The 18,195-nt window shown below is 36.7% G+C and overlaps 1 protein-coding gene across 3 annotated transcripts in view; it reads left to right on the top strand.

Annotated features, from left to right (window-relative positions):
* The window catches only part of TENM2 (teneurin transmembrane protein 2), a 3,004,989-nt gene that overhangs the window by 2,074,253 nt on the left and 912,541 nt on the right, over positions 1 to 18,195 (top strand). For all 3 annotated transcript variants that reach the window (XM_060296575.1, XM_060296573.1, XM_060296574.1), the window contains 2 exons: positions 5,304 to 5,378; positions 9,245 to 9,520. In XM_060296575.1, the coding sequence (XP_060152558.1) occupies positions 5,304 to 5,378; positions 9,245 to 9,520 (351 nt within the window). The remainder of the gene's footprint in view (positions 1 to 5,303; positions 5,379 to 9,244; positions 9,521 to 18,195) is intronic.

Consider the following 18,195-nt stretch of genomic DNA (forward strand, 5'->3'; position numbering starts at 1 on the left):
TGATGATAAAACTATAATTATTCTAAACATATATGTACCTATAATATAGCCTTAAATAGAGATAAAGCAAATATGGATAAAGCTATGGGGGAAAACACCCATCATAGTAGGAAATTTCATCATATAACTGTCAATTCTTGGTAAGACAATCAAATGGCAAATTAGTACCATGTAGAAAAATTGAACGCATGGTTAATAATTTTGTTTAATTGACATATATAAAATCTTGATTTCAGTAATTAGAGAACATGTTTTCTTCTCAAATACACATGAAATACTTATAAAAATTTAGCAGGCTATGAAGCAAATGTAAAAATTGTTCAAAAGTTTAGTAACATAAACATGATGCTCTCTAGCCAAATACAATTAAATTAGAGATCAAAACCAGAAATGTATACAAAATATCCCAATACATTTGGAAATTTAATAAATAGGTTAATCAGGAACATGAAAATATTTAGATCTAAACAACAGTGAGAATGTTGTGAATCAAAACCTCTGAGATGCTGTGAAAGTGGTCTGTAGAGAGAAATATATAGCCTAAAATGCATACAATAAAAAGGAAAAACGGCCGAATACTATGACGTAAGAAATCAAATTTTAAAGATATGGAAAAGATCAATAGAGCATACTCAAAGAAGGAAAGAGAAAAGGGATAATTTGTATACGTAAGTATAAATAAACTAGAAAATATGTAGAGATAGTAGATAGAATCAGAAAAGCAAAAATTTGTTTTTTTGAAAGACAAAAACCATTATTCAATCACTGCTAAAACCAATCCAGTTAAAATAAAGCACAAAGAAATGATGTCAGGAATGAAAAAAAAAAAAAGACAGCATCCTATTGATACAAACCTAGCAGAAATTTGAAAGGACTTAAAAATATTTGGATAACTTGGTGCCAATCCATTTGAAGACATAGATGAAATGGGCACTTTCCTAGAAAAATGTATTGTTCCAAAATTTTCAAAATCAACTCAAGAAAAAGAAAAGAGCTAATAATTCTGTAATTTTTTTTTAAAAAAGCAAAGTTTCTTCATTTGTAAGCTGATGATGATCATTATATTATGTACATTTGTTGTGTGATTACTATGTGGCAGGTAGTGTTCTAAGCACTTTTACCTGCTTTATCTAATTCAATGCTCACAAGAATCTTATGAAGGCAGGTGCTATTTTTACGTCTGTTTTACAAATGAGTAAGTGGAGACTCATCAGAAGTAATTAATTCTGAGAATATATGGTCAACGAGTATTTTTAAAACAGACACTGGAACTCGCAGTTTAACCCTAGGCCGTATACATAGTGACTATTTTACAGGGTTGCGGTCCTAATTAATTGGAAAACTGTATATAAAAGCATTTCGGACAGCGCCTGCCACGTTCTGAAGTCCTCAGTAAAAGTAGGCTACTTACGTTCTCAAACTTAGAAGAGCTAGACCATTGGAGCTAACCCACTATTGTCCTTTGATTTCTTTATTTTTTTCTAATTAATAAAAAAACTGGAGAAGCGGAGTCTCACAGGGTCAGATGACTGTATGCCTTTGTAATTCTCTTACATAGGATAACTGATTGGTATAGTTTTTAATACTGGAATGATTTTTAATCTTGTTGGAATTTTCATCAGCAGAAGAGAGTCTCCAGCTAGCTGGAGCATTTCCTTTCTATTTCTGAACTGGCAGTTGTTCAGCAGGATGCTTTGTTGTAGTCGCTTTTGGGTTTTCCAAGTTGGGCTTTGTTCAGGTTGGAATGTGTGAAAATGCCATATCAGAGGAGAATGCCACATTCACCTTTGGCTTTGAGGGGGTAAAGCTTACAGGAAAAACCTCAAATATTGGAAACTCTCCTCTCTTCACTAGCCTTTGGTGTTTCTTTGATTTGGAATGTGTTTATTAACATTGGAGTGATTCTAGTTACGAATTGGATAAGTTGTGACATGTCAGACAGAGATTCAGATAGAGACCAAAATAATTATTATACAAGTTTAGAAATACCAAAATATTGTGTTGTGTGCTCTACACAACAGAAAATTTTGATTCTTAAGGTGTATTTTTGAAATATAAATATTGGACCTAAATTTTATGAATAATAATGCATGTACATCTACTCTGTAGTTTTAAGCCACAGGATTTTTTGTGAACAGTTTTGTCAACATTTGGGAAACTATCTGAATGTGTAAAATCAGATGAACTTTAGAAGGGCATTAAGAGAGAGTTGATGTGAAGAATTTTAGAATACACAAGCATAAAATTTAGAATTCATAAGTAGTTCCTTCATTGGCTTTCAAAATTGTTACCATTGCATGTACAAATATGTAGATTTTAAATTTTTATGAAAATAATATTTTAGATAATGTTGGTAACTGATTTCGACTGATTTTTTGGTGTAGCTTACACATATCTTTAATTGCTCAAAATTTAAAGTATTGACATTCAATGTAAGATAATAATTTGGTGATACATTTTGATGAATCAAACTGAAATGAAAGTTATGTTTTATCTCTTATAATTTCGATATTTTTCTTGATGGGTTTCTATTTTGCAAAAGCTTATAGCATCTGATTAAATTCACTTTCTTTGATAAAGAGAATTATAACATTATAATTTGTGTTTTTTTCTTAAATATCTGCTAAAAAGTTTGGAGTGAGTATTCATTCCTGACTTTAACGTGTAGAGTCTAACATTTGCTTGAGAAAAGTGACCCGTGTTTATTTACAAGAGATTCTCTTTGTCTTAGGATAAATGATCCTAGAAAAAAGGCCACTTCCAAAAGGAATCAGTGTTTAGAAAGAAGCAATATTTCATATTAAATAGTAAGAATAATTTATTGTGACTTTATCTTGAGAAAATAAGATTGATTATCAAGAGTATATTTTATTTTATGTTTAATACAATTTATTATTCCAAATGTGCTATAATTATTCAAAAGGATAAAGAATAACAATTTGTGTGGGGCATGATATGCATTTTATGGCACAATTGTATGACTGTACAACATTACATCTTTCATTCCTAGTGGCGTTTTGCAGCATGATCACAGGGGGTCATATTTTGCAAAAAAAATATTTGATGGATTCATTAATTTTCCAAAGGGCCTCTCATTAACCTTTTATTTAAATAATTATCTTTCCTCATTCAAGTTGAGATTTTCCTGGTTCTTGGTATGATGAATGATTTTTGTATTGTATACTGGCTATTTGAAGTATTATGTTTTGAAAATCTGGATCTTACTTAAATCTTCTGTTTCAGCAGGCTTCCTCTGACACCAAGCCAGTGGGGAAAGTGGGACCCTGAGGCTTGACTGCCAGGTGGAGGTGAAAGTCCAGGCTCCTCACGTGACCCACTTTGACAAGGGCGGGAATTGGGGTGAAGTGGGGAGGGATGCCTCCTTGTTACTGGGCAGAGTTGGGTTTTCAGCCTCGCCACTGGGACCCTGCAGATACCAACCTGGTTGAGAGGGAGAGGGGCACCTCCTTAGAGTTCCTCATGAGTCCTCCAGTGGTGGTGAAACTAGATTTAACATTTATCCTCCTCTGACTTCAGCAGGGAGAGGGAGGGGTACTTCAGTACCACTGTGTGTAGATGGAAGTCTAGAATCCCCTCATGGACTCCAGTGACACCTTTGCAGGGAATCAGGGAAAGCTCTTTTCCACTGGGTGACAGTGAAAGTTCCACCTCACCACTCAGTCTTCTTTGATTCCACCCTGGTGTGTTTGTGGAGGTGGGGAAGGACCCCTCATAGAAGTAGGCTTTACTTTGGGTTTATTTTATCTGCTTCCATTGGTATTTCCAATTTGCAGATTTCTCCAGCACCACGTCTGGGATATATGAGGCAAAAAGAAAACCCAGAGAACTCAGCTACGTTTTTCCTCAGGTCCCAGGACCCTAATAGATCTGTCTTCTTCTCATCCTCTTTTAGACTCATTTTATGTAGTTTTTGCTTGTACTGTCCAGGGATTTTAGCGGTCTTTAGTGGGAAGTGTAGAGAGACGTGGGAAATTTTATCTTAATCTAGAACCAGAAGTCCATCATCTTTTGATCATGCTGACATTAATTTCTGTTTTCTGTTGTTAACAGCTTAATTCTGTTAAATCTTTGTTATCTTATGTCCTTGATTACAATCCTAGTGTTTTTTAGCATCACTTTTATTGACTTCATGGATATCTGCATCTTCACAAGTTTTATAATTTAATCTCAGATTGGCACCATATTACTTCCTGTTATCAGCAACTAATTGATGATATAGACATTAATACGGTGGTTGATATGAGAAGAGATACGAGTAGTAAGTGGGTGAGGATAGGTGGGGATTAATTTCGTAAGTGATCACTATTGACTAGTTTCATGTTATAGCAACTTCTGCTCTCCCGTGTGAAATTTCTTCTCTTAAACTCAGGGGACTCACATAGTAAACATTTAGATAATAAAAGTTTTCTGTATTGTACCCACCCCCATTACTACGGTTAACTTTTATCTTCCTGCCCTCATAGTAAAAATCTGTTCAAATGCTGACATTTTCAGTGCTATTTGTATTCGCTGGTATTACCATGACATGATAATTCTGACTTAGCGACATATGTGCTTTTCCTACTTAAAGGTTATTTCAAAATGCGAGAAGTTGGGAAAAACTTAGAAAATAAAGCCAAGATCACAGTGCACTGACACATCCTTCCTTAGGATTTTTTTCCCCAAATAAAATTAGCTGGTCAAAGGATGACTCCTGATACCTGTTGCAAAATTTTTCTCTAAAAAAGTTTTGGAAAGGATCCGGATCATACACTGAGATTACGATTTAAAAAAAAAAAAAAAAAAGACAACTTAAAGCAAAAGAGACTTATCCATGGAGTTATTTTTAAAGACTTGCGTTCTGCTATCCTGATCACCTAACAGTTTTTAGACATTGCTGTTCTCTCAGTGTCAATATTTAGACATTGATAACACCTTAAATTATAATAAAATTCCATGATATAAATGTAATTGCTTTTGTGTAATCATTCATCTATCAAAATATTGACTCTGGCCTTGACAATGTAATATGGGGCCACATTAAGCAGTGTATTGGCAACAGCCATAAAACACTCACCGGAGATGGAAGGAGTTGGAGACATCGTCCACACCCGCTTTAATTAGTGATCTGGCGAGGTTGGAGGCAGATAGAGGGTGAATATGTGTTCCATGAATGCTGCAGTATTGTGCCTCTTTTTATCCTCTGCAAGATAGTAAAGAAGGAGTGAAATGTTGACTGCTTTCCACTAGAAACCTTAGCTTGGAGAATCACACAGTGACTAGTTTCTCTCTTCTATTCAAAGCTGCCATGGAGCTTAATAAAGACATAATTATACAAGATGAATTAGAGCCAAATCAGTCTTCCATCAATGAGCAAAGTAAGTGTAAAACAATAAGTTGACATAATATTAACATTCCCCTGTACTATTTACATGCTAAGCAAAGTGGTATAACATGAGGACTTCGTCTCAGCCAAAATACATGAAAAATGTTTGTCTGAAATAAATTCACATAGAGGAGTGCTTGGGAAACTGGGTATGGTAAGAGCAAATGGAAGGGGACGTGATAACTTCTCTGTGGAGTAAACTCCCAGTCCCTCGTGTCTACCACTAGGTGAACATCTGGTGGGCAAGCTGCGACAGGATGAAGGGTTGGAGCACCGGATGACCTTTCATGGCTCCCTGGCCCTTTTCTCTATAGTATTTATCACTGTATAGATTGTACTTTTTTATGTGATTCTTTGATTAATGCCCCTTTCCCGATTAGACTGTAAATGTCACAGACTGTATTTTTATACTTCTCACTGTTATATCTCCAAGGCCTAGCACAGCACTAGGAACAATAAATATTTGTTGAGTGATTTAATAAATGTTAGACCAGTCTTTCCTTTCTACTATGTCTATCGCTCTCCAGCTTCATATATTAAACCAGCAAATTTGGGAAAGACTTGGTCCAAAATCTGCCCCAGGTACTTAGAGTGAGGTTTCTCTTCTGTGAGTTTGTTGAGGACAATAAGGTACCAAACTAGGAATTGTGGGGAGCGGGTAACATTGGGGAAGTGTGGTCCTAGTGGAAGATGAAGCTGAGGAGTTTAGAAGGGAATATTTTTGAAGAAGGAAAGCCTGCCTTTCTACAAGTGTGAACTTATTTAACTTTTTCTGGTGAATTTGGTATAATACCTTCAATTTACAGTGTTTCTTGTTGGCAGCTTCACGTATGTAAGCTTGAAGTTGAAGCTCTTGAAGTACACTTTTTTCTTTTCTTACATTGTGGTTACTTGAAAAATGCATGCAAATTTTCACTGATTTATGAAGATCTCAAGTTTGTTTTAACAGAAAAGTATTTTTATTTCTTATCATCAAGTAAATGTCGTAACCAAAGAAGGGGCACCGCATTTATTCCACAGTTCCCCATGCCCTAGGCTCCCTGTCTATGACTTCTAATACCCAGATTGAAGAGCACGTGGGCTCCTCGGAAAGCTGAGGCTTCCTTTGCTCACAGGGCCATTTCTCTTTTCCTGAGGAGGTCTTTGAAGCTAGTCCCGGATAATGAGATGTGAGAAAACCATCAGGAAAGTTGCCTTAATACATAAACACTCCATTTCAAATGGAATCATAGAGCTCAAAATTCCCACATGTGGAATAAAAACATGTATGTGTTAGTTTGGGTTGTTTTCCTTTATTGGAGGAAAAGGAAGCAATATCCCTCATGACCCTCCAGAATGAATGTGAGCTCTGAAGACAAGATGGGAGAATGCTCATATGAAATGGCTTTTTCCAATGACTGAAGAATGAGAAAAGCAACAATGGAGAGAAAAGTATTATAAAATCAGATATATATGAACTCAATAACTTTAGTTTTATAGACTACTGAAACTGAAATATACATTTTAGTGTACAATTAGAAGACAATACCTAATTGCCAAGGACGCAAACTGGAACAGAATACATTGGGTAGAGAATTTCAGACAGCATCATGAAACTGTGCCCAGGGAATAAACACTTAGAACTGCACTGAGTGGTGGTGGAAGCACCCCTCTTCCCTGGACAGGTAGTAGGAAATGACCCCGCCCCCCACAGAAATGTTTGCTTGGGTTGGCTCTCCAATGAACAGGTTTCACTCTCCAGAAACAATTGTGTCAAGTATTGGATTTGATCCCATTTACACAGTGAAATAAGCTGTGGAAGTTCAGTGTGCAGTAGAGAAGGGAAAGGAAAGCCTCAGAATAAAAACACTTGTGCCTATCACAAATTAATATTATACTAGGTTAATATAAACAGTTATTTGGGGCTTTTTAAAAATAAAATCTGAGAAATGATATCATGAATGTAGATGATCATAGTGTTAATTATATCATGAGTTTGGAGACATGAGTGGCTCTAATTTAATCAATAGAGAGAGAGTGAGTAAGCCCATGGCTTTGGTGTTATTTAGAAGACTTTCTTCACTTATAGCATAAAAGTGCATTTCTTCATTACATTTATTTCATTGCCCATAAATTGGGTAAGAATTTAAAAATCAGATTTACATGTCAGTAAATACAGTGGACCACATGAGTCCATCTAATATGCAGTGAGACCATAAAATGTCTTTTTAAGAAGCTGAATGTTAAAGCACACAGATAGATAAAGCATTCACTGTACAAAAATGTTGCCCAATTGGTTTTTGATTGAGACCATTTGACGTTGCAGAGAGAGTGTAGGCTTGGGGTCTGCAGATGTAGAGGTGATTCGTGGATCTGCCACTTGCCCAGGTGTGACCTTGGAGACAGTATTTAGCTTCCCTGTAAAGTGGTTAACACCTAAACTGCTGTGCTTTTATGAGATTGAAATGAGATAAAACCTATTAGAGTACCTGGCCCCATGCCCAACACATGGTGGCGTAGACGTGTTCAATAAATGCCTATTCTCTTCTGCTTCCCTTCAAACCACAGGCCCACCCCTGCACTCCCCACATGTGCACACATTCACTGTCCTTGATAAAACCCACTTGTGGTTTTAAATTATATTAGCAAAAAGAAATTGATACCATTTAAAAACAATATCATATGATATCACTTATATGTGGAATCTAATTAAAAATGATATAAATGAACTTATTTACAAAACAGAAACGGACTCACATATCTCGAAATCAAACTTATGGTTACCAAGGGGGAAACGTGGGGGGAAGTGATAAATTAGGAGATTGGGATTAATATATACACACTACTATATATAAAATGGATAACTAATAAGGACCTATTGTATAGCACAGGGAACTCTACTCAATACTCTGTAATGACCTATATGGGAAAAGAATCTGAAAAAGAATGGAGATATATATATATATATAAAAAACATATTCATTTGGCTTTACACCTAAAACTAATACAACATTGTAAGTCAACTATACTCCAATAACAATTAATTAAAAAACAAAATAAAAGTGGACTAACTCCATCTCTAGGATGCTCATTTAATTAACACCTTACCTATACTCACTTAAAAAAAAAAAAGAACAAACTTGGGTGTATGTATTATCACATATAAAACACACAGTGATTCTGAGAGGAATTTAAGAGATTAATACCCAGATTTTACAGAAGAGAAAACTGGGGCTCAAGTTGTTAAGAGAGACTTGCCACAATGAGGCTTACCAGTGGAAAGCTAGGACTGGTCCCCAGGTCTCCTGGCCACCACTCCCATTTATTGGAGGATTAAGCTTCTTTGACATGAAGACTGCTCAAGGATCAGATCCAGGTTTTACTACAGTCTAGATGTGTGACCTTGGGTAAGTCACTTAAATTCTCTGTTCCTCAGTTTCCTTATTGACAGAATGATTCCAGTAATGTTATCATCATCATAAAGTCGTTGTGAAAATTTTAAATGTAAATTAAAAGTTGCAGAATAAAAGATGCCTGGAGCAAAGCACGTGCTTGGTATATATTAGCTCCTCTTATAAATCCAGTGTTTTTATCAGCTACATGGTGCTACCTAGACAACAGTAAATACTTAAAAATTTTTCAAATAAAATCTGAGCATTCTGTTCTAGGATTAAAATTAATCTTAGACGTTTACTTTTTTGTTGCTCTTGTTCTCAAATATACCCCAGTATCCTAAATACTCTTGCTTAGCTGTATACTACAGCAAATCAGGTATATTTTTTGAACAGGAAAATGTCTGTCTGCTTTTTGTAAGAATAAATTTGAAGTTTGAAAGCTTTTCACAAATTTTAATCGGTCTCTTTGTTGCTGTCACCCTAGGAACTAACTTCACCCTTGCAGAGCTGGGGATCTGTGAGCCCTCCCCGCACCGAAGCGGCTACTGTTCCGACATGGGGATCCTTCACCAGGGCTACTCTCTGAGCACAGGGTCTGACGCCGACTCCGATACAGAGGGAGGGATGTCTCCAGAACATGCCATCCGATTGTGGGGGAGAGGGATAAAATCCAGGCGCAGTTCCGGCCTGTCCAGTCGTGAAAACTCGGCCCTTACCTTGACTGATTCTGACAACGAAAATAAGTCAGATGATGAGAACGGTAGGCCTGCTTCTTAAATATTTTTTAATGTTCTGGGTACTGCACAATGTGGGGCTTGGGATGTTTTTGTGTTTTAATAAAGAGGCATATAAAAACCATTCATTTTCTTTTAAATCGACCTTGTCTACCCACGCTGAGCTGGGGGAAAATAAACCAGCAAACCTCAAACACACAAAAAATGAGGAGAGAGTTTTAAAATCACATTTTGATGATAGCACACTCTTCAGGCATCGTCAGTTGGTCTTATTAGCAAGTAAATTGCATTGCAAAAGAAGCAACTTGATAAACTATGACCTATACCTAGAAAATGTCCTCTCTCCACAAGTTTCTAGGTCTTTGTATTGATTTCCTCTTCCCAGTAAATGGCAACCTGGGTTATTTTTTTTCATGAAGAACTCTTAAGAATCCTACCTTATCTTAGACTTTCATTTCCAGGCGGCAATGCCTCATATCCGTATTGGAGATCAAACTTGGAACAGATGCTCTGGAGTTTAATAATGACAAATAGGAAGAGACTTGTCTTCAAAAAAGTATTCTCGTCTATGTTTATTTTTCTCCTTGGTACCTATGTAGGTTCACGGCTTCCCACACCTTCTGTCACAAATCACTGTTGCTTTATCCATCAGCTTTGTGGATGTGTTTTAATGAAATTTTGAAAATTGAATGCTTCCGATCATTAAGCAGTAAATATAGGGAAGCCTAAGCAAGTCATTAAAGAGAGAAGGTGCTTATTTGTGGCTTTCTTAGCAACTCAGAACCGTGTTGAGTCCAAAACATTTTTTAAAAGATAAATTGCATTAGGTATGGTGGATTTATTGAGAAAACATCAGATGCTATGTGGTTTGTTATGAATATATTGTGTGTTTGCTAAAAGAATTACCGTTAGAATGTTTACAAATAGATCAGTTAAGCAGGTTTCCATAAATAGTATAAACCTCTACTAGAGCAGCTCTAAGTATTTTCTTGCCTTTAAAAAATAAAAGAAAGAAATTGGCAGGCAGGCAGGCAGCTTGTTGTAAATACAAAAGCATAGCTAAATATCGTTTATTCTCCAAACCGTGTTGAAAACACATCATTTCCTGGGTAAGTCGCGTATATTCTAAAAGATGCCACTGTGTTGCATTTAAATTTATGTTTAATTGTGAAATAATTTATTCTACAGTGAGGACAAGGGGATGCGTCTTCCTTATGTCTCAGTTCAGGTAGCTAATCAAGGTGTCCTCTCAAGGAAAAATCTGCACTTGACTCCTTTTGAATTTTAACAGAATTCTGACACTTGGTACATTCAGCACTCTAAAGGTGCTTATTTGTTGGGAAATTACTTTCAGAAGTTTTCATAAAGGCATACATTGAATCCATTTACTGATGTACTTTTTCCACTTCAGTGTGTGTCAGGTACTATTTAAATGCAGGCACTTTGATTGCCTAATAAATAAAATCATTTGTAATCCAAGAACTTACGGCATATCTTAAACAAGCTGTTTTAGCAAACGTTCCATGGTTGGAATTCTCACTGGTCTCATGGGCACCATCTATAAAGAATTATTTATACATATTCCTAGAATTCACATCCTTTCTTTTTTAAGCCGTATACATCTTAAAAACTCAATGAATAAGGGGAGGATTCCAGAGAAGAAAAGGGAGCAAAAAGGCTTGCCTTGAATTTACCTACAACTGTTAGGGTTGAGGGGATTTTACAGGTAAAGATGTAAACCAACGGTAGTTGCTTTTTTCCAATATCATTTGAAACATATTCAAACAGTTTTCACCTTGCGGCACTCTGTATAAATCCCTGTGTACTGATAGGAAATAAACCCTTAGATACAGTGTGGCGATTTTTCCCTGTAATGCTAGTTCTAATACAATCAGAATTGCATAAAGAACTTAGATAATGTACTTAGAACCAGGAAGCCATTCTTTTGTTCCTGAATCTGGCCGAGCATGAAGGGGGGATTCTGAAGCCAGAGTTCAAGCTTAGGTGATAGATGGTTATTTAAAAATGTACAGATAGAATGTGTTTCCTTTTCTCTTTTTTAATTTTTTCAGTATTTCACAGATTCCAGAGATGTATATGACGCATGCTCTGTTCTCCTTGGGGGCCAGAAATAAAAACAAGAAATTGTACACGTCACATCATAAACTCCTCAACCAAATAAAAAGTGAGGTGTGGGCTACTCTGCAGCCTGAGGTGTTAACTTCAGTCAACTTCTTGCCCTTTCCTTTTGATAAATTCTATTTAGCTCCCCCCCAAAAATCAATGCGTTTTCACCTCACTGGTTTTATGAAGTTTGGGAATGTATTATCATATAGATTGACAGTTGCCCCACTGGTTCCACACCACAGCATGGACACTTACAAAGCCATCATTAATTTCTCACACTCGTACTCCGCCATGGCTTCCTCCGTAATAAACGCTCTGTCCTTCAGAACCAAATCAATAACCTTTTAGATATGCTTCTCTTGAAGAGGAAGTAACGAGAATCTATACTCTGAGAAAGAAGCCCTCCAATTCCATTTTAGATTTTAAGGATATGTGGCCATGGAATGAATCTTTTCTTTGGACCCCATGTATTTTTATTTCATTTTTATGGTGGGATCTTGGGGTACAGAGATTTTCACAGCACTTATTTTAAATTGCCTTAAAAAATTCCTAGTGTGGTTTTGCTAAGCATAGGTAACAAGTCAAGACATATCTCAAAAATCAACTTGGCTTTCTATAACCTAAAATATGGATCCAACCTTCAAACTCATGTAATAAAAATCCCTAACTGTCAACAGTTCTTCGTACATGCTGCTGTGACAAAAATGACCTACTAGTAACTAGGAACTTGAAAGTCCCATCACGCCAAACACACAGGTGAATTTGTCCTTCTCCCTTTTATTTTTATTTTTTCCAAGTGTAGATTCTTCAAGGTTATCACCACGCACAGCTCTGCATCTTACACATACTCCATGGCCACCAAATTAATATTGTGCTCCCTTGGATTGCTTTAAATAGATAAAACTCTCGTGTTCAGGTTATTTTATCAGGTTATTTAACTCTATCTTTAAGCTAACGATGACTTAGCTAGAAATGGCAGTGAGAGTTGGAAACAGCGAGGCCAAGCTTTTGCAGCTGTGAAATTTAACTGCATCTATAGAAAGGGCTTTCCCGGTGACTCTAAATTAGAATCATTCCTTTTTTGGGTAGTAAATGTCCCACTTAAAATATGCCCTCTTCAAGGCCCTTTTTATCACCTGAGTTATGGAGAAAAAGGGGCAGCCACTAATACACAAGCATAACTAATTGCCTTCTTCAAAATGCGAAATAGCACATGCTGTAAAAAATCTGGTCTGCACACTCTTGACCCCCTTAGGCAGTTTCTTTACCTTGGGGACTTAAAAATATCCTTGAGATTTTTTTTTTTTTTTTAGCATAATTCTAGTTTCAGTTATTTTATTGGAAATCCAGAAAGAAAAAAAAAAAGGAAAAGACAAAGAAAATAAGATTGGCTCTGGGATAGGAAGCCAGAAATTACAGAAAACAAAATCTGACCTTGGATGAAGCTTTAAGAAAAGTATCCTTCCTTTGCCCTGTTTGTTTCCACCCAGAGTAAATAAGGACAGCGTTCATTTTCATCTGTTGTCAACTGGGAAATTTATAATTCTCCTAATGTACTTTGAGGATGAAAATATAAATGTTGGGTTAATTCCATTATATTACACCAAATGCATTTATAAAGCAGGCTGGCTCTCGGCACCTAATGGATTTGGGTGAAGTGTGTTTGGGGAACCCAGGTGCTGTTAGATTGTGAGTCCTCTTGGAAGAGGTCTGTAGTGTTCCTCTCTCCTCAAGAGAACTTGAGTGCACCCAGGTATTCGTCGCAGGTTAATGGAGACATGGGGCATGAACTCAGATGGGAGACAGGCGTTCGCTTAGTACCAGGACACTGTCTGTAGATCGTTACCTCCAACTACATGGCCTTCATTTGTCCTAGGAGGTGAGTTTCGTAAGTCTTCTTTCTTTCTCTTCAAAAAGCAGCTCCTCGGTAGATTTTACATTAGAGTATCCTGTAAGCAAACACACCCAGGACCTGCCAGTGGGTTTCTATTTCTGTCCCACTCTATTCCTCTTACATATTCTTAAATTTATTTTGTGTTTTATAATCCGCTCTACTCCTTTCTCCCCGCCCCCAAGCCACATGTAAAAATTACAGAGAGTGCCCGGAACAAATATAAAATCTTACTAACAGCACCAGACAGTGATAGCCAAGAGCTCATAATTTTGCTCTTCACAAAAGCAAAAATGTTCAGAGTAGGAATAGTTAAAGAGATAAGTACAAAATCATAGGGTAATAGTTGTACTTTTGATGTTGATATGTGGATGATTTCTTTTTCAGCCAGATTTTATGGGAAAAAACTTCCATGGTAGCTAAAGAAAATGTTGCCTCAATCCCTTAAAAATAAAACAAAAATCACACTTTAATCCCTTTTGGATGACCGTTACTTCAAATTGCGTTTCTAAACTTTATCTTTTTTTTTATACTTGCAAATTTGAAAGAGTAGCACTTGTAAAGAAGAATGTGAAATGAGTTATCACGGATAGAAAAAAAATGAAGGACGTGAGCACCAAATGTCGCAGGTTCTTAGTCTTGTCTCTTCCTAAATGCAAGGATGATTTGATTTTAATAACTCTGGTCCAGTTCCCTGCACCTCCACATACTAGCGGCTCTAGGGGCACCTTATCTTACAAAAAGTTATTCAGGGGAGTCCTAAATATATGATTATCACAGTGTTAAAATACAGCTGATAATAATATAGAAACAAACAAAATTTAGGAATATCGCATTGTCACATGGCATGATACAGAAGCAAGAATCAAACTGATTGGTATTTTGCAAATGCATCTAAATGGGACCTCAGAGATTCAGGTTTTTGGCATATTAAGCAGTGCTTGCGTAACTTTAAAGTAGAAAAGAGTACTTGAAGGAGTGTAAGAGTATGTGCCTGATTTCCAGGACTGCATGTTCCAGATTATAAACTTTAGTGGCATGGTTTTTCGTTATTTATATATTTCTTTCTTTCCTTTGGTGGTTTCTTTCATGTTTGTTAATGCTCAGAGGGGCTATCAAGCAATGGCTGCATTCAATAAATACAATAAAAAAAAATGAAGCATTAAGCCTTACTTTTGGCAAGGGCAGGCTGATTATTACACATGTAATCTCCAGGCCTTCGGAGAGACACTGGGCTTGGTGGATAATCATTTGCTTTTTAAGCTGCTGAGTTTCTGAGGTCTGTACTTTCACTTCAGTTAAGAGCAAAGGCAGTAACCGGCTGAGACGCACCATGTTCGTGTCAGTTCACGATTGGAAGCCTCTTAACTCAGAAGAAAACTCTTAACTTTTTTGCTTATTGCTCGGTCACTTTTTAGTTTAGTTGTTGTTTGTCAAGGATCAAATTAAATTTAAAGATGGGGGAGAGATGTAATCAAGTATTAAATAAAATGAGTTAAAGCTAAGGAAGTTGATAGTATATATTTTCCACACACAACTGAATCAGGATGAATTGCTCAGAACCTAAAATCAAATCGACAGGATTTGAGAAGTGCATATGAAAAGTAATGAGACATTTCAGTTACCCATTCTGAAACTGGGGTGTGTGAGGGGAAGGGGAAAATTTCAAGTGATACATTTGTAAATAGAACAGAAATTGCAGATATGTACCTATTACGTCTATGTGCTTATACACAAAGGAAAAAAGGTTACTGGTGATGTAATGTTCAGTATTATTCGGTACTAGCTGAAGGAACTGCCTAGAAGATTGTCCTTTCACGGTTTCCCTAAACTCAGTTTGAGGAATGTTAAAGCAGTGGAAGGTAGAGGTAAGTGAGTCATGGAATAGTCATCAGCTACAGAGGTGATGAACTATGTATAGTCCACGAGCGAATCTAGCCCGTGAGTTATTTCATTTGGTCAGTGCAGTATTTAACACATTGTACATTACTAATCAACATTTTAAGAAGGGGAGATTTCATATTAGAAATTTTCATTTTTGGCTTCTCTTGCAATGTACAAGACTCATTAACATTTGTCCAGGTTTCCCTCTGGACAAACAGGCATAGAAGCAGTAACCATAGCAGCTCTAGACAAGCCCATTTCATCTGGTTCACCTGAGCTCCCTCCACGCTACTCCTATCAGTTAAGGTCTGCCTTAGCCTTTGTAGCACTTGAATGACCAAACTTGACCTATGTACAAACTTCAGGGAAATCACAGTTCATAAAAATGTAGAAAGAAAGCTAGAAACCAGCAGTTGTAGCTTAATTTAACATGTGTTTATCATAGTGATGTTACTTCTTTTCTGTAAGTTTGGCTTATCTGTAAAATGGATTTACTTTTGCTCTACCAAATTTCTAAAATAGTTTAAAGGGGTTCCAATAAAATTAAATCAAATGAAAATCAATTTAGCATGGAAATTAATAAAGTAACTGTATGTGTGGGCCGGGGGAGGCTAAGTGGGTGATACGCCATCCCCATCTTCTGAAGTAGATGCCCTGATGTATTGAACACTTAAGGTCAGAACCTTTAATTTTAACACATATGTTTAAGTTATTTTAATGTAAAAGTATCTAGATGGACTTTTAGGAAATAGATGGAGGGAGAACGTACTTTAAAAACTTTAGCTACTTCACATATATACACTGCAAAACGTAAAATAGATGGCTAGTGGGAAGCAGCCGCATAGCACAGGGAGATCAGCTTGGTGCTTTGTGACCACCTAGCTGGGTGGGATAGGGAGGGTGGGAGGGAGGGAGACACGAGGGGGAAGAGATATGGGAACATATGTGTGTGTGTGACTGATTCACTTTGTTATGAAGCAGAAACTAGCACACCATTGTAAAGCAGTTATACTCCAATAAAGATGTAAAAAAAAAAACACAAAAAACTTTAGCTACTTCAGCTGATTAAGGAAAACTCTGAGGCTTTTCAGGAGGAAGCCATTCAAAGAGGAGGAAAATGACTTCGTACTATGTTCAGCTTGGTCAGGCGAGAGGTTTATGGAGTCTGTTATAATGAAGTGAAAAACAATAAAGTAAAGACTAGAAGAGGAAAATGCAGTGATATATGAAGACCTCCAGCACCCCAAAAGAGAAAGACTAGGAGCGTTGTTGGGTTATGCTGAGTTGGGAAAAAGCGGGTCAGAAATCGTGCTCCACAAACTAAGGAACGTTCGTCTACATGGATAAGCAGGATATCCAAGTATTGTTCAGGGACGGCTCTGAATCACAGTACAATATACTCCCAGTTCTCTTTGTATCCTAAGGATATGTGTGAAGGAGAGAAGATAATTGAAATACAAGCATGTTTACTAATGGAAGGGATTGAAATATTTGAGTTAGCATTCTTTGGAAACTCCATTCGTGGAGTTTTATACTGGCCTGGCCTGAAGTGGGTAGAAGAGATCGACACTATAGCAATACTATTTATGCTTGTGTTAAATGTGAAAAAGGAGGGTGTGGATTTACGTGGAGAGAGCTAGGCTCACAAGAAGGTTCAGGGAATATTTCTTTATAGGGTATTTGATGCAAGAAAGTACACTATCACACATTCACTGATCCAAAATGATCTTTGAAATATTTTTTTTTAGAAAAAGAAAATTGGTATTTGGAAGGTAACGCACATTGGTTAAATATGCATATTTTAATACACACAACGTATGTGATGCTGATAAAACTATGTTCTGTTTTATTTAGTATTGACAAAAAGTAAGTAATCGCACATGAGACACTTCAGTCTGGGGGATCCTTATTTTATTTCTGAAAAAAATTTCTGAAAAAAGTTGAGCTGTTGGATGCTCAACATTATACAAAGCTGTTGTGTGTCTCTTTGTATTTGTGTGTCTGTGTTGTGTGTGCATGGAGTTCAGTTGGGAGGAAGGATGTTATTGAGGGGGATGGATATCAGGAAATAGAAATTGATCAAATGCCAGGGAAATGGTATCATAAGGGTATTTATGAAAATGCCAGAATGAGTACTGTTGATGTTTTGTAGTGTACAGTTTTAGGAGAAGGAGAAGACAGACCTGTGCTGACCTTCTTTTAACTTGAGCTCTCTTGGTCACTTTAAGGCCTCAAGCCACTGTTCCAAGTATACCGTTCCATCCGTGTACCTCAGAATGAATGTAACAGAGCCCACTTTCTCTCAATTCCCACATAAGAACTCTTGCCTCTTGGCAACCCTGAACCAGTTTGAGTTGTCAGAGAAATCATGTGATTTGGTGGGGAGGCTAATTTAGTTGCAGCATAAAATGTATTCTTCTCTATCTCTCCTCCCTTCCCAGTCATGATCTCTTTCCCTAATACTTTACCCCCCTCACCCTGCATCTAGCAAAGATCACCCCATCAGTGAACTAATTTCTTTATTCTTTCATTCAACCCTCTTGTTAAAATTGGTGGGATCATGTTTCCAAAATGTGATTTTAACATCATGGTTCACTGGGTTGCAGAAAAAAATTAAAGCTTTTATTTAAAGGTACATTTCTTTTCCTTTATCCTTTAAAATTTCTATTTTTTTAGTGTATTTTATAGTGCACGTAATGTATTAGTGTATGTACACACACCCACACACATATATGGTAGAGTACATAAATGCAGAAATGTATATATTGGAAGTGTGTCCAAAATTTTTATGTTGATGTA

This window comes from Globicephala melas, chromosome 3, assembly GCF_963455315.2.
Source record: "Globicephala melas chromosome 3, mGloMel1.2, whole genome shotgun sequence".
NCBI classification, from domain to species: Eukaryota; Metazoa; Chordata; class Mammalia; order Artiodactyla; family Delphinidae; genus Globicephala; species Globicephala melas.